This window comes from Apteryx rowi, unplaced genomic scaffold (genome assembly GCF_003343035.1).
Source record: "Apteryx rowi isolate R43461 unplaced genomic scaffold, aptRow1 scaffold_591, whole genome shotgun sequence".
Taxonomy (NCBI): Eukaryota; Metazoa; Chordata; class Aves; order Apterygiformes; family Apterygidae; genus Apteryx; species Apteryx rowi.
The window spans coordinates 391,352-407,553 of record NW_020450862.1 but is presented as its reverse complement, the minus strand read 5'-3'; the positions used below and the strand labels follow the sequence as shown (position 1 = coordinate 407,553).

The 16,202-nt window shown below is 38.3% G+C and overlaps 1 protein-coding gene across 11 annotated transcripts in view; it reads right to left on the bottom strand.

The window, feature by feature from the left end:
• Window positions 1-16,202, bottom strand: part of VPS13B (vacuolar protein sorting 13 homolog B) — a 438,137-nt gene that overhangs the window by 35,709 nt on the left and 386,226 nt on the right. For 10 of the 11 annotated variants that reach the window (XM_026082771.1, XM_026082768.1, XM_026082770.1 and 7 more), the window contains 4 exons: window positions 11,734-11,895; window positions 1,982-2,137; window positions 374-637; window positions 125-208 (listed from right to left, as the gene is read on the bottom strand). In XM_026082771.1, coding sequence (XP_025938556.1) covers window positions 125-208; window positions 374-637; window positions 1,982-2,137; window positions 11,734-11,895 — 666 coding nt within the window. The remainder of the gene's footprint in view (window positions 1-124; window positions 209-373; window positions 638-1,981; window positions 2,138-11,733; window positions 11,896-16,202) is intronic. The other variant, XM_026082772.1, reaches the window with a different exon arrangement.

The window sequence follows — 16,202 nt, the reverse complement described above, 5'->3', positions numbered from 1 at the left end:
CCAGTATTCCAACTGTTGAAACTAGCAATTAATAAATCTTTACAGCACATCATTCTGGCCTTAATTTATTACAAGACTTGTAAGGTGTAAGCATTTAGACTTCAGAGACAATAAATGTACTTACTATTCGTTGCTGCACTTGAGAGTTGGGCTCTAAAGTCAAAATTGTGCACCATACATAAGTAATTGAACTCTTTGAAGATGGTACCTGTATGCAGAGATGTCTAGCATTACACTAAGATTATTTCACAGTGATAATATTCCATATTCAGCATATCAGATAGAATTCTAAATGCAAAGTTTCCAGTTCTCACTAACATTTTTTTATGTATACTTTTTATGTTATACTTCAAAGATCTATTTCTAGTCATACCTGAATGACAGTGCTGTGTTCTGTATGTTTAGAAGCTAGACATACATCTTGTGACCAGTCTTCGTCCCCGGTAGCTTTCACACTCAGCTCCGTGAGCTCATTGTTTTCTAGGACATATGAAGGCAACTTCTGCTTGGCTGCAAGGCAGTTGATGTGTTCTTTAACAACTGGCTGTCCATCCTGACTAATGTAATGCTGAACCACCTTCAGTTCAATACTTTCTGAAAGGTAACTACAGACTGTCTGTCTTCCACAGATTAGGATCTAAAACACACAAAAATACACAACTCATACATAAACAATTGCAAAAAAAGGAAGGTCAAAACTGAACTTGAGGAAAAACCTGTACAAGAATAATTTCTCTTTTTTGGCATTTAGTTTTTGTTATGTTTTCCCAAGCACTGCTGAAGGCAGTCATTAGCGAAATGTTATTTTTATTGGCCAAATGTATGTGCAATTTCAGAGAAACCTAGTCAATAAGATGCTTCAAATATTGCTACGGTAATATATGGGTCTAAAGGAAACATGTAACATATCCACTTTCATTCCCAAGGAACCCAGCAATGTTGCCCATGGCTGGCACAGTTATGGTTTTGATTTTAAGAGTACTGTAATGCTCTGTAAATATTGTGTCCTCTCTGAGTTGATACAGTGGTGTACTTCAGAAAAAGGTTTCCATGGACACCTCACATTCCCATCACAACCCAGGGATCCAGTAGGCTTACTGTTTTAAAGCTTGCAATGCCATTAAATGGCTGTACCATATCTCTCTATTGAAGTGCACCTACCTAGAAAAGAGTTGTTGCTGTCTATAATACACGAATTATTTCTCATAGAACCTATATCTGACTTCTTCTAAGCTACAGTGAGGAACAGCGTTCCATGAATATCCCTATAACAACTGGTTTCATTTGCTTTTCACTAATGAGGGCACACACCATAACTACTACCTCTACRGCCAAGTCTCAATAGGGCTCGCAGTGAAGCCAGGAACTGCTTGTGCCTCATCAGCTCTATCACTATTGCACAGCACAGGGCACTGCCAGATCCATGAGCTGAACACGGTATGTCCACCGTGTACTCTGGCTTCTGCCACTGCAGGCAGAGCAACAGTAGTGTTATTACAGATATCTATGCAAAGGTATTATGTGAAAAGTTACTGCACAGCAGCCCGTTTTCAAACGTTAGTTTGATCATTACTTCTTTCCCTTCTCTTTCAACAGTACAAAGGCATGAATTACACCCAGAATAAAACACAAACAGTTTCTTTAAGAGAAAACCAACAATTCTGCTTCTCAAGAGCATAAAAACATGCCAGAAATTGTGTGACTCAGCAATGTCAGAATTTATAGGCCAGGATGTTTTATAAAACATGTAAAATATGTGGTGATAACTGAGCTTTTAAATGCTGAGATCCATCCCAAAGTGAATTCTAACAGAAGAGTTGCAAAAATGCCTCAAAATGTACCCATAAGCCTGTTACACTTGCTTTTTTTTGTGGGTCCCACTAGAAATGGAATAAGACAGTGACTTGCTATTCCTGAACAGAGAGCAGTTTAATTTACTCAGATTAAACTATTTTTTCCCCAGACTGGATCAAATACTTACTTGCTTTTGCACCCCACTGAGCTGCTGAACCTTGATGATGAGTGATGCCGTCCGGCCCTTGTACTGAATGGTTCGAATAAAGGTCCCTGTATTGTCTACACTGAATGGTTCAGACCACCGCCAGTTTCCCCAGCCTTCAATACAGATGTGTAACAGCTGGAAAGAAAACAATCATTACTTCAACACGACTGGGAAAAAAAAATCTTGCAGTAGGATAGGAATTCCCATGACAGAGAAATATTTTTGTTTTTAAAAGTCAGCAATGCTAAGCACATCAGTTCTCTGAATGATTCACTCATTCTGTGATTCTGTGATTTCAGATACAAACGGAAGAAGGAATAATACCGTAAGACGGCCTGCATCATGCATTTCTATAAATTACCTGCTTTAACAGTATACTCATGGATGGTAAAGATCCAGAGCACAACTGTTCAAAAAGAGGTTATGTAGACTAGAGAGCATAAAACAGGAAATAAGAGATTTTCTTTACTGCCCTTGAAATTGTTCTAGAAATCCACCCTCTTTATTGCCAGCAGGCAATACGGAGCACAGGTCCCGGCCATATTTTTGGCCTTCGGGATAAGACAGATAATTACAAATTCAGAAGAAAATTCAGAAGAAGGAAGCAAATCTGTTTGTGTATATATATCTGTATAGCTCACATATATATGAGTATTAAATGCATAAGAATTTAGTATATTGCTGAGATACTGGAAACATTTCATTTCTTCCACAAATGGGGTGGCAAGCTCAAGCTTGACTGCATAAGAAGAAATTTAACTGCGTAATTATACTCCCTGTGTGATTTATTCCGGAAAAGGAGTGGCTTTTTTCCAGTTTAACTTAAATCACTTCCAGAGCAATAGAGTCTTTCATCATTTGAAGAGTCTTTCATCCATTTACCCACCATACGCACTTACCTCTATCCCATGGAGATTCTTTAAGCCAGAAGTATTGAAAATTGGTACTGTTCCATGTAGGTCAATGAAGTTACATAAATTTACGCCAGCTGAAGATCTGGTTATTTAGCTCTATATAGATCTTTTGTGGCTGTGCAAACTTAAGAATGTGAGTTATATATAAGGGATCAAAGCAGTAAGCATTCTGGGTAAAATTTATTCTTCGCAGAGGGCCAGCACAGAACGTAAGCATCGCTTAAGTCCTTTAAAACAGTTATGTAAAGGCCTTGTGGGAATTCTCTGGTGAGGGTTGAATTTCACTCTGATTTTGGACATCTGTCATTAATTAATTTAAGTAATTGGGAACAGGATCAGGCCCAAAGTACAATTATTTACACTAGCAAAAAATGAAACTTGTAAATGTTATGTTCTCCCATGCTTTGTGTTTCCAAAAAGAGATAGCGCTGTCCACAGATCTGGCCACTTGGACTTGGAGAATGTCTGGATGTTGGTTTTTTTTAATAGTTTTAAGAAACAACCACAGCAACAACTTTCAAAGATATTACAACTCAGTAGCCTGTTTGCAATTTGTGGTATCTCCTCAGCACAAGTTACACACAGAACAAAAACATCCATTCAGTGGGTGGCATTTGAATTTGCAAGAGTGATGACTGTTGCATTCAGATACAAATTAGTTTTATGCTGGAAGCACAAAGGCTAGTATGTGCCAGTGTGTGCATGGGCATGTATTTGGACATGCACATGTGTGTGCATGTGTATGAGCATGTTTATATCCAAGAATATGCTGAGGAAAACTGTACAGTGGGCATGCAAACTCATAAACAAACTCATAGCTTTGATACATAAGTATTAGTTTCAGAAAAGGAAAAACAAAACAAAACAAAAAGTCCAACTGCAGTGGCTGGAATCCATTCAGTTTCTTACAGAGGCAGTTGGGAATAAATCTCATCACATATGAAAACTAAGAGAAACAAGAAAACTGTTTACTTTGGAGAGACTGGTAGCTGGAAATGACAGCCAAGTAATGAGAAAAGGTAGTAAGTGGTCAGTCTCAGCTAGATGGCACACAAAATGCAGTGCACTCCGAAGATAGATGCCGTATAAATGCCATAACTGATGATTAGCAACTGCATGTAGCTCCAACATTAGGATGTCTCTCACCCTGTATAAACAGCTTTGCTCGGGAGCTGAATGTTCCCAAGGAAAACGCTGTCAGCTTTCATTGAGCAGCCATTAGCTCACATATGCTGCCTTACTCATTTTCTTTGTAGCAGAAAAATGTGTGCACATTTAACTTCATGGTTCAGAAAGAAAAATTAAAAAAGAGCTAATACTAGCAATCCCTTATTTTCTAAACATACTGCTTGTATACTGGTAAATGCTATATACAATAAGGAACAACATACATAAGTTATTTTAAATATATCTAATGTATTTGTATGAATGACATATTAATATGAGAATTGTGTACTGCATAAATTTACTTTTAAGCCAAAAAACTGCAGTTCAAGAAAACACAAAGGGACCTCAGCGTGAATCAGTTACTTGAATGTTTGTGAGACTGCTGAAAAACGTGACTAGGAATGATTAGCAAATGACACTAAGTGATACACAGATATATGGTAGGAAATAAAAATTGAAGTAATTTTAGAAAATTAAGTTATCAGGTATAAACATTATTTTAGCAGAAGACATCATAATAGATGGTATTACATATTCAATAAGACAGAGTCGTAATGTTATAAAACTGACCTAACACTACAGATTCAAAGTGATTGCTGCATAACCCCCTTTCACTTACCAAGTTTTAAGTAAATGCTAAATATTTATTAGAAATTCTGCTTAAAAACAGCGCTTAACAAATACAGTTAAGTATGCTACCTAGATCAGGAGAAAAGAGAAGTCTTTGCGAAGAGGTACAAAAATTATTAAATGGAGTTCAAAAGCATTCTAACCAATATAATCCAGTGATAACTGGCAATTTATAGTTTAGAGAAAATTTAAAACAGACTTTCTATTGTATATATTAAGAAATGCACTCATTTGTGTAACCATTTGATCTCAATGTTTTCTGTTAGGGGACATATCAATACATACTGCAGAGTTCTGTGTTTTGATTAAACTTTGCTGGTTTTTTGGATTTTTAATTCTAAGCCACTATGGATTTATGTTTTAAAAGGGAATGAAACTGCATACAAGGTGGCAGAATAAGATGAAGCTGTTTTCCTAGAGGAAAGGGTTAGGAAAAGCTGTACTCTTTATCACATCTCTTCTCAGAATGTTTCTATCCACTCTTCAGAATTTACGTAGGTTTTCAGCTAGAAGTATGGGTGAAGGATATGAGCTGAGTAAATAAAGCTAAGTGTCATATGACAAGGCATGAAGATGAAAATGGGGGACTAAAAATTAGCCTAAGAGTGGAGTCCAGAAAAAGCAGCATTTTCCAGCTGTATAAGTAATTTAAAGCTTTTGCCYTCAAAATGGTTAGTGACACAGATTTGATTTCTACATTGCTTGTAGATCCACCAAAGCTAACCTTGTTCCCCTGTAATTAACTTAAATTATATCTATTTTCTAGGTGAAACTAATAAATGCTTTTTAGGAAGAACAGGAGTTATTGTTGTCAGCTCTGAGAGGCTCAGAGGAATCAGGAGAGGACCTGGTTAACAGCATGGGAGCAGACAGTTATTCTGAGAGATATGGGCTAGTTAAATAAAAGCTGTGAACATGCAACAGCATGGAGGAAAATGGAGACCTGGAGATGGGAGCTGAATTCTCAGACTTGAAGCTAAAGTAACTTTTATTGAAAAATTAAATCACAGGATGATTGGGGTTTTTTTCGATTGTGTTTTTATGACACCTAGCATAATGTGGCCCTTGACCAGGATTAGGACTTATAATAATACAAATAGTATTCAGGAAAACAGTGAATAAAATGTTCATTCTGCATATTGGTAACTGCAGCAGTTACCAGAACAATTTGAATTTCCATTTGGCCTGATCTTCTTGTGGGACCTGGGAGAGCTGACCATTCCTAGGCCATAATCGCTTGCAAGACAAACCCCCAGCATGGAAGATGGGAGAAAACAATTTCCACCACCGCTGCCCTGGCCAGCAGAAACCAGGCCAGAGCTCTCCACCGAGGTCCCACTCAGCAGATCAGCGCTGACCCTTGGGGACTTCTGGAGGCACTGGGTGTCTCAACACAACCTGCAAAGCAAGCTTGAACCTAGCAGGAACAATCTAGCCCTAAACACTGTAGACTAGAAGAGTCTTTTGGTCAGCGAACAGTAACCAAATTATGAGGAATCATATGCCTCATGGATAATAACCCTTATCTGCCCAAAATATTATCTATAAAGTAAATTACATTTGGAATGCAGAACCCTAAAGAAAAGCAACAGCACATTTCTCACTACTTAGATAGTGTAAAGTAACATAGAACTTTTTTTTTGTCTGATGTTGTTCTGTAAATGACCTGGGGAGGATTATGTTAAGTACAAAAGGTTGCGCAGAGAATCTGCAACATCCCTAAACAATTAAATAGGAAACTATCCCAATAATGACTGATGTATAAGTCACAGTTGCTAAGTTTGAACCCACAGAGTACTGTATATCATCTTGCACTTTACCGAACATAACCCAATACCTGAAAGAATGGCAACTTGGAAATAAATAACAATGAATTATTATCCTGATGGAGATGCAACATAAATTAAAATTTGGCTTCAATTTTTTTTTCTTAGGAGAATGAAGAGGAGGTGCTTAAAGCTATTTCCAAATCTACAGCTGCCTTTAAAAATACTATTTATAAAATTCTAGCAGAAACTGTGCTTGCAAGCCACACACTAAAATAAGGAAAACTTTAAATGGATTGTGGTGTTCAAGTGAAGGTATTGCTAACCTACTAACCATTACTAATAACTATTCAAGAGTTTACAAGCATACATTCAGAAGAATAGCAAAGCAAATAATGCAGATCTCTTCCCTCAAATTCTATGTAAGTAACAACTAAAGTGGCACAGAGCTATTTCAGGAATATTTACCTATTTTGATTAGAAATAAATGTATAGTGTTTATAATTGGTAACTTGGTTGTATTTTCATTGAAGTCATTGGCCACATCAAAATATGAACTGATTTTTACCCACTATGCCTGCTGCTTCTGAATTACAGACTGTGAACAGTGAAAGTGGGCTGTTGTTATAACCCTGGGAGTTGACTCTGGAGAAAGGTATGGGAGCTGCTACTAAAAATGCAGACATCCCTTCACAATATTATGCTTTGAATAGAAAGAAAAATCCAAGGTGTAGAGCCTGTATTCTTTTATTCTTCACAGGACCGTGCTGAAGTTTGAACATGGGGAAAATGACTGACCAGAACTAGTGTGTTACAGAAGATTTTTGCTGTTTGTTTGCAAGTAAATAATCTCTGGAGAATATATTCACTGGAATCTCATATGAATAGCTGGTTTTTACATTTATTATGATCCCTAGTGGGACCCTCAGACTGCCTACTGTCTTGCAAGACAGAATTCCTTAACTCTGAGTAAATTTCTAGGAAGATCTGATCACTTCTAACTTCAGAGTTTCACCCTATGTATCATATGCTCCAGTTCTTCTCCTGAAAAACACAGCTGTCTTGGAGACAAACATGACTTTTGACATAACTGGGGCCCATCCCACAAAGCAACTTGAAGATCAAGATAAGGAGCGTAAATTGGATCCAACAAGCACAGGAGTGATGTAGCTTCTCTTCCTTTTTAATGATATCTAACAGACCTCTAACTTTTGCAAAATGAACTCACGAGGTCTGGCAACTTTTGCTAGAATTGCTTAAAGCTTCAAATATCATCAGTTTTGGACTTACCCCAACTCTGAAAAGGACTATATACTTGTGGGTGTCTTATCCCTAAGGAAGGTCAAAAACTCAAGAAATCTGAGGAAAATATCAGGGAAGAAACAGAGTAGAAGAAAGAATCAGACTTCAGACATGTTACTGAAATACTAGCTAAGCTATTGAGACTTGCAGGAATCAGAGTAAAAGTTAAAAGGGAAAGGTTAGGTTCCCTGAAATACAGAAGAACCAGACTGGGAGGGAGGGAGGGAGGGAGGGAAGGAGGGAAGGAAGGAAGGAAGGAAGGAAGAAGAGTTTTAACTTAAGCCCAAGAATTTGAGGGACACCATCAACAGTCGATACACTAAAATCCACGTGCTATAACTCTTTTCTTAAAATTAAAAATTTGAACAAATTTTAATTATACCTTATACTAACTTCATTAATATTATAAAAATAATTCTAAATGAAAACCAAACATTATCTAGCTATCTGCTACTACATAAAATAACATATTTTAGGCATATTTTTAATCTTGTTAAATAAATGCAAATGGTCAATCCTGCATTTCTCACTATTCTTAATTAGCAAAAGAAAAATGGAGAATTTTATTGATGTGAATGTAAAAGAAATACAATCCTTTTAAAACTATTTATTTTCATTTAACTGAACTGCCTTGCCATACTAAAAAAACATTTTGCAGAGGTTAAATAAAGTATTTCATGGCAACTGCTGCTTCTTAGTGCCTGTGTAACAAGAAACATGAGCCAGTCGAAGTTGTGCAAGTTGGTTTTCTTTCCCAGTAAGAGAATGTGGTATCTAAGACCTTGTCCTAACTCATTTTATTCCCAAGTGTAAGTCAAGTAAGTCAAGTATGAACTAATGCCTGGAGGGAAGTCCTTGACTCCAAAAGAATGGATTATTTCACATTTATCTTACAATCTGCTCTCAGAGTTCTTAAAATTCACTAACTTGGCAAGTCAAGAATTATCATGAGAAATGAAATAATTTCATAACTATGAAGTCATCTAGCATTCCATGAATATGACACTGGTAGGGCTTGTCCATGCTCGGGCATTATTCTGACCTTTGGATAATAAGCTGTTAGATAGTTTTGCATGGAAATAATTAGAAAAGTGCCATAGCATAATAGGTACAACCTGAAGTCTTAACTGAGTAGCTGTTTTCACTTCAAAGATTTGTATTAATTATTATAAAAATTTACACATGACAACATTTGCAATAATCTTTAAACAGACTTATTTTGCATGATCTACAATAACAAAATATTGTGCTGTTTAGACTGATGTTTAGAAGAAATGCCTTTCTGAAGCATGCTATATTTGCAGTGATTTGTATTTAACATTAACCAAATGAACAAAGCTTATACAGAGATGTCAAGATTCCCTGACCTTTGTAAAGAAAATTAGCTTCTATCTTGTAGTGTGTAGAAAGCCTATTCTTCCATACATTTTCAGTAAAATTACCTCAGCGTTCTTTTTTAGTCTCTAAACTTCCCGGCAAGAGGTGGCTGCTGAAAAATGTTAAAAGAGCAATCATACTATTGAAATTATTCCAAGGGCTGGGACAAGCTAGGCATAACCCCCTGCTAAAAGAGACTGCAGGACAGCAGTGTGGTTAAGGCAGGAGGAGGGAGCTGCTGGCTTCACCCTCTCCTGGGATACAAGAATCCAATATGACTCTCTCAAATGTTTATCAGCCTTATTCTTCAGTGAATCTGAATCTGATCAGAGTAAACTAGAATGGGGAAACCCTTTGACATCACCAGCTTCAGCTGAAGAATATCTGAAAAATGAGTCTGAAGTTCCTGCTGCTACCCACTCCCTAATGCGTGATACTGTTTTCTTGTGGACTTTTTCTCCTTTCATCCTGTACTTTTATTTTTCATTTGGCATGAAACTTAGATAGCAGCCATGAAAACTGAATCTTTTGCACAGTTCAAGTCTGAGACTAAAAGGACAAGCTAAGTCAACATCTTTGCCGTAAGTTCTCCAGGTGCTGGCTGGCTAACACGGGATGCTGTGCCGGTGGTCTTCAGCAGCTTGGCTGCAAGTGACAGAAAGTGTCAGTAAAAAGTTGCAACTTTAACTGTCCTTCTACTTTTCCCTTTTGGCTGAGATAATCCTCCTCTTTCCAGTTTGTGCCGTTAGCAGAACCACCTCGTTATCAGAACTACATCATTATCAGAAGTACATGGTTAGTAGAAGCCTCTAGAACGACTGTACAACTGTACAACTGTACAACTGTACAACTTCTACAACTGTAGAATTTTATATAAGTAACCATAAAAGGGATAAGAAAAACTATTAAGAAGAAAGCCTAACTCTGTTTTTTATTTACAATAAAATAAAATAAAAATTTTTATTTACAATTTTTATTTACAATTGTTTTAAGTATTTCTTTTCCTATGTGTTTATTAAAAGGTTAAAATGATGTTTAATGGTGACTGCTAGAAAAGGAAGACAGCTGACTGTGCAACATAGGCTCACATTTAGCTCTCTAATACAAGCCTTGTCCTTTCTGCCTTACATGACCGGAGGGAGTTACATCAGTCGCAATCAAAATACAAGCAAGTCCTGCCACCTGACAAACAGGGATCCCRTCACACGGTTGGACACGTGCCCATTGCACAGAGCACAGTCCCCTGTTTGGGCTGCCCAGGTGTCACAGGCGTTTTGTTTGCATGAGAAAAATATGTCCAGTCACCTGACAAGGGATGTACAGTACTCCAATGTCCCTGGAAGTCCCCAAAGGTTCCCCTCTGGGCTCTTTCGTCACAGCACACACCGTTTTTAACAACTCCTTTGTCGCTGGACTTGAGACAGCCCTTTACTACCCTACCGTCCTGCATCCCTTAGCGTAGGCCTTGACTTCAGTGTCAGTCATGACTGTTTACTCTGGCTGCAGATTACCACACTAATGTAAAATTCAGTAGTTTTGCATATCCACCGACTGACATATGAATGAAAAACGCAGCGAGTTTGTCATCTCTGCTTCCCAGTGAAACTTGAAACTTGTCAGCAGTGAATTTGGGCACAAACGCTGCTGTTTAGAATTGCCATCTGAACTTCACCTTCTTTTTGACATTCTATGGCTGGCATTTTCCAAGCCTCTAAAGGAATTAGGACTCCAACATCCACTACATTTCTCCTAGCTTCTGTAAAAATGTCAGTAACTCTTCAGCACAGGAGTGCTGTTCAGCAAGTAGTGTGGCACAGGCCTTAAGTCTCCCACTCAACAGAAGCTGGGTATATAGTAAAAAGAGAGAAGAAATGGCTTTACTATCTGACAAACACTTTTTTAAACTTAAATTCTTTTCCTGTCTTGAATCAAGATGAAAAGTCCATTTCTTACCATCAACAATAGGCAAACTCCCCCCCAAAAAGCCTGGTTTCATTAAAATATTTCATGTTGATAATTTTAAAATATTTTATTTCAGTACCAGTGTTTATCCTTAAAAAACCAGGAAACGGAAACTGCATTGTTTAAACTATGTAAATGGGATGTTTCTGACAATTTCAAACTTTTCTTATTCTGAGCTGGGAGATGTGTCCAGTTTGACTGTGTTCTGCAAACAATTTCAGCAAACGGATGCTTCTGGTAAAAACAATTCATTAAAAAAATTCCCAAAACCTCTTATGCACATCACAGAAAACAGACACTGATCACTTAGTTTTATAAACCTGGCAAGCGATCTAGGTTTTTTTTTTTTCAGAAGTTTCAGTTTCCGTGAATGCTCAGTTTTACAGAAAGCGGTTGTGCACATGCAGTCCTACCCTTGAGTAACTCCTAAACACTTCTGGGTCTTCTCATTCCTTGTTTACCTTTTCTTTTTGATGCAGCCACAGCATGTGGCCCCTGAAGGACCTGGAACATTGCAGGCAGTTGAGACCATACAGAAAAATGAAGAATCAATGAAAAAAGCCACCAGCCAGCTTCAGCAACTGCTGCGCTGGAAGGGCTGTTTCTGACATACCTGTGGGGACTTGTGAGAGCGCCAGCTGTACTGGTGACTGTGGAGACTCGCCAGCAAAATGTTTTCATCAGTATCCACCTGGCCAAACCGCAGTGTCTCCTGTGTGTCATTACAGATCACAAAATGGCTGAAGACCAATTCCTCTGCCTCAGGGCATTGGTTCTGAAAGGAAAAGAGTATGAAAGCCTGTAAGTAACAGACTAATTGCAAGACATTTGGCAGCTGTCTGCCCAATGGTGACCGTTACAACACAGAAATGCTTCAAGATCTCCTGTCATTAGCTTCGGTTTCAAAGTATCCTACTCTCTGCAAAAGCACAAACTAGTGTTTGGGTTGAAAATGGATATCCTAAAAATGTATTTTGATTTCTGTTTGTGTAATGCAAACCTTAAACATTTAAAGCTAAAACAAAAATTAGATTTCCTAACTTATGTAAAAGACTACAGCAAGATTAATTTCAATGGGAAGTAGTGTGTCATATAGGGCAGGTGGGGCACTACAGTCCAAACAGATAGGAACGGAGTGGTTTCTCCAAGCTCAGCAACAGATCTCTCAGGCCACAGGCTGCCTGTCTTCTTCCCCAGCTGCTGCTTCTTGTTTGAAATATTGCAGTGGGTCAGCAGCAGAAGACTCTCTCTCCTGATACTGCAACATTAAAAAAAGAAAAGAAAAACAAAGGCAGGACCCATGGGGAGAGTATTTCCACAGATCCACAAGGCTAATTTGAAAATGTGTCATACAATTTAATAGTCCAATATGAAAAATTGAAAACTATCGCAGATTTTTGAAGTATTTCAGACTTTAAGACTTGCTTTCCTCTGCCTGCAGCCTCCATCCATCCCTCTCTACATTCTTCATCAGGCTGCTTGTCACTCTGTTGACACAATGAGACAATACAATAGTCACCAAAAATTACCAGAGCTACAGGTCTTTCTTCCATCCCTGAAGGCATAAACTATAATTCTCTATACAAGAGAGGTCACAGTGTGATCGACACTTCTGTATGGAGATCTCCTCTCAGATATTTTTGTCTTAGTCACTACTGGGCTGGCACCTTTGCCTTACAAGCTACTACCTAGCAACAATAACAATTGCTCCAAGAAAGTAACATTTAGATATTCTTCATGCAATTTAATGGGTATAACAGAAAGAATCCATCTTATTGCACTTTTTGTTACCTCCTTCTGACCCATATTTCCTTGCACACACATTTGACAATGCTTTATTGTTGGTCGGTTCCCTTCTCCCCACAATATAGCCCAGCTGCTCTTTTCTCATCCTTCCTTCTCATGACGTTTTCTCTCACTTATGGGACCTCCATGGTCTTTGAGAGCTGATTTTATTTCCCCTCCTTGTTCTCTCAGTGGACCTTTTAAACAGACATAATGAAGCTAGCACCTCCTTTGTCTATGATCATATGGGTCTCTAGTTCTTTGATAACAATGTGCCTGGAGGACTGCAGAAATTCAGAGATCAAGAAAGAGAGAGAGAAAAATATTTCCTGATAGATCCCTATGGATCCTTAGTTATCCATGAAAAACAGTTTGGTACATTGCTCCTAGCACATTACCGAGTGACACACATGGAACAGATTTTCTGAAAAGTGAAGCGTGCAAGGTCTGTCCAATTTAACATCCTTGAATGCATGTCCACTACTGTTATTAACTTCAGAAGAACCTAAGGTGCACATCTACAGCAGACTGTGATTCTTTTTGTGATCAAATTTCAAAATGGTTAGCTGTGAGCATCTGTGCATCAAATTATTCACTGCAGAAGTATATAAGCATGAGAATATTTACACTAATGTTTCTTTCAAAGTTCTCATGACTTCTTCTGCATCAGATCAGGTATCTTCTGTGAAACAACAGTCAGCATAGCATAATCAAAATCTCACTTTTTGAAGCAGTAAAACTCATCACAGAGCATATGTCTGTATCACATTCAGTAGCAGATCTGGGTATGCTAAGGGCTGACATTTATAGTGCCACTTCAGAGTGCAGAATTTATTTTGGCATTTTCTAGTGGTGGATCTATGACTTTTTACTGTCAAGCTGCCATACCCACATACCCATAAGTCTACCACAAATATATATATTTTCCTGTTACAGCTTTATAGAATGTTCTTTTTAAAAAGGAGGATTTACCATCCATAGAGCTCAACATGTTGTTACAGTCAAACCCAGAAAAAAACCCAGGGTATTTAAGAAAGCTTTTTTACGCCAATAGATTTTTCTTGTTGATTATGCATGGATAAAGACCAAAAGAACACCAGAAGATGATGAACTTCCTTTTTTTTAACATGACTGTTAATGTGGAATTAAGTTATCTTAGACTAGGTTCTTGCATTTTCTGAAGTGAAAAAGGAATCCAGCAATTTCAACTTTTCATCTTGAAGTTTTGGCATATGTAGGACTCCTAATTTGTACTGGAGGAATGTTTTCCCATCAGGGATTACTAATAGACTTACATATATCTTGGGGCTGAACACAGCCATCAGTCATTAGTCTTAATTGCTATATTTGCTATTGAATCCAATGCTTTTGGCAGAAACGTTTCTCAGAGTTGAGCGAAAGAGGCTTTTTAAGCTCAGTTTTATAACAGTTCCAAAGTTCTGACTGAGGAAACACATAAAACAATGTTTGCATAATAGGGAGTTGCTCCACGCTGCCAGGCTTAAGAGATAGCTACTGGTGCCTCAAGTCTTCATAGGAACAGCTGACTAGAGGAGCATCAGCAGAGCTTGTGGAAGCTTTAGGTCAGTATGACAGCAATGCGCTGCTTTTACAGGCAGGGGGTGAGGCAACTCTTAGCCTCCTTGTGGTAAATACAGGAGATTTTCTGCTGGCAGAGTATCTCCTGCGTCCCTGGGGAGGTGCAGCAGCTCCTTGCACCCATGACAGGGACCTGGATCCCACCTTTGCTGCTGAAGTCTGACAGTTCTAGGTTGAGCAGAAGGGGACAAAAAATCTGCAAAAGGATGTGGTGAGGGAATCTTGATTGATGAAAGAGAGCATAAAGAAACCAGACAGAAGAAGAAGAAAAAAAAACAGAGCTGGGCCATTTGTGTGGCAGTGATGCTGAAGGAGGGCTGAATGATGACTACAGGAGCTGAAAACACCTAGGTCTGGATTAGGAAAAAAAAAATCCTCTCCGAATTAAAATTGCAAGTCAAAAGAATCAGCAAAAGATCAACAGCCTGAATCAGATACCGATTAGGGTCAGTTCCTGGGGGACAACTTCCTGCCCCTCTTTAGATCATTTTTCAGCTGTTCTTTTCTCTCCAAGAGGCCTGGAAAGTGTCTCGTATTTATTGGGCTTTCAAACATTTTGTGAATTCTAGTCAGAGGGGGAAAAACATCGCACATAATACTAGTCACCAGGCTTTGCCTGTCTCAGGACTTTCTGCTCACGTCTCAGCTCACAGCTATTTCAAAGCATTTCTGGATCTGGAAGCACACAATAAAAGCACAGGCCTGTTTATGTGCACAAAGTTATTTTCTGTGTGCTTCACAGGCTACTGAGGAACCGTGCAAGGTTTTGCGCGTGCGCACACACACACACACACACACGCTCTTATGCACTGTCTCTCTCTCTCTAGTACTCATTAATACTTTCTGGACTGAAAGTCTTCAGCAATTTCTTATCTCCCGCTAAGATAAAAGAACTTTTTTCCCCCAATTGTTTAAATTTCACTGTAACAGTCTCACTGCACTATTCAGTCATTATCACAAGAAATTCAAATTGAAGCTCCAGGCAAGGTCTCTGCACCCTTTTCCTTTGTTCTTTGTGCTTGTGGTAGAGAGAGAGGGAAGCTACTGTGAGAGATGTCATTTTGACTGAGCCCAACTCCTTAGGAAAACTTTTGCAACTCCTAATAGGAAGGTTAAGCACCACCCAGACTTTGAGGAAAAGAAGCTCTACTGATTTCCTCAGGTTTAGCACAGGAGCTTTTATAACTTCTGAGAGGTTTAGGAAAACATTTACAGTGAGAGAACACAAAGGCATAGCTTTTGCTCAGGAATACGCACTCGGTAGCATACTGGGGAGCTGCTTTCTCAGCTGCCCCTATGTCTATAGAAATCACAAAGCACTAATGCTTTAAAACAATTTGCAAAGGCTTAAATGCACAAATAAAGGAAAAACACACCAAAAATATCATTGTATGTTCACAGGAGACATGCATTTTCGGTCTCACTCGATACTCTGCATGTTATTATTAAATAATAAAACTAAATTAAATAATGATCTTGAACTTCCCTGCCCAGTTATTTGACTGTTGAAACCATTACTTTAGCTTTGCATTTAGATGTGCATTAGCTTGTTACTGCTTGGATTTAAACAGAGATTTCAGATTAGACAGGGAAATATGTCAAAAGGGGAAACTGTTTTTAAAAAGTGCTAATCCTCTCAGGTTTTCAGCATATGACTTTGAAGTCTAAAGCAGGCTGTTTGCCTAGTCTTTTTTAGGC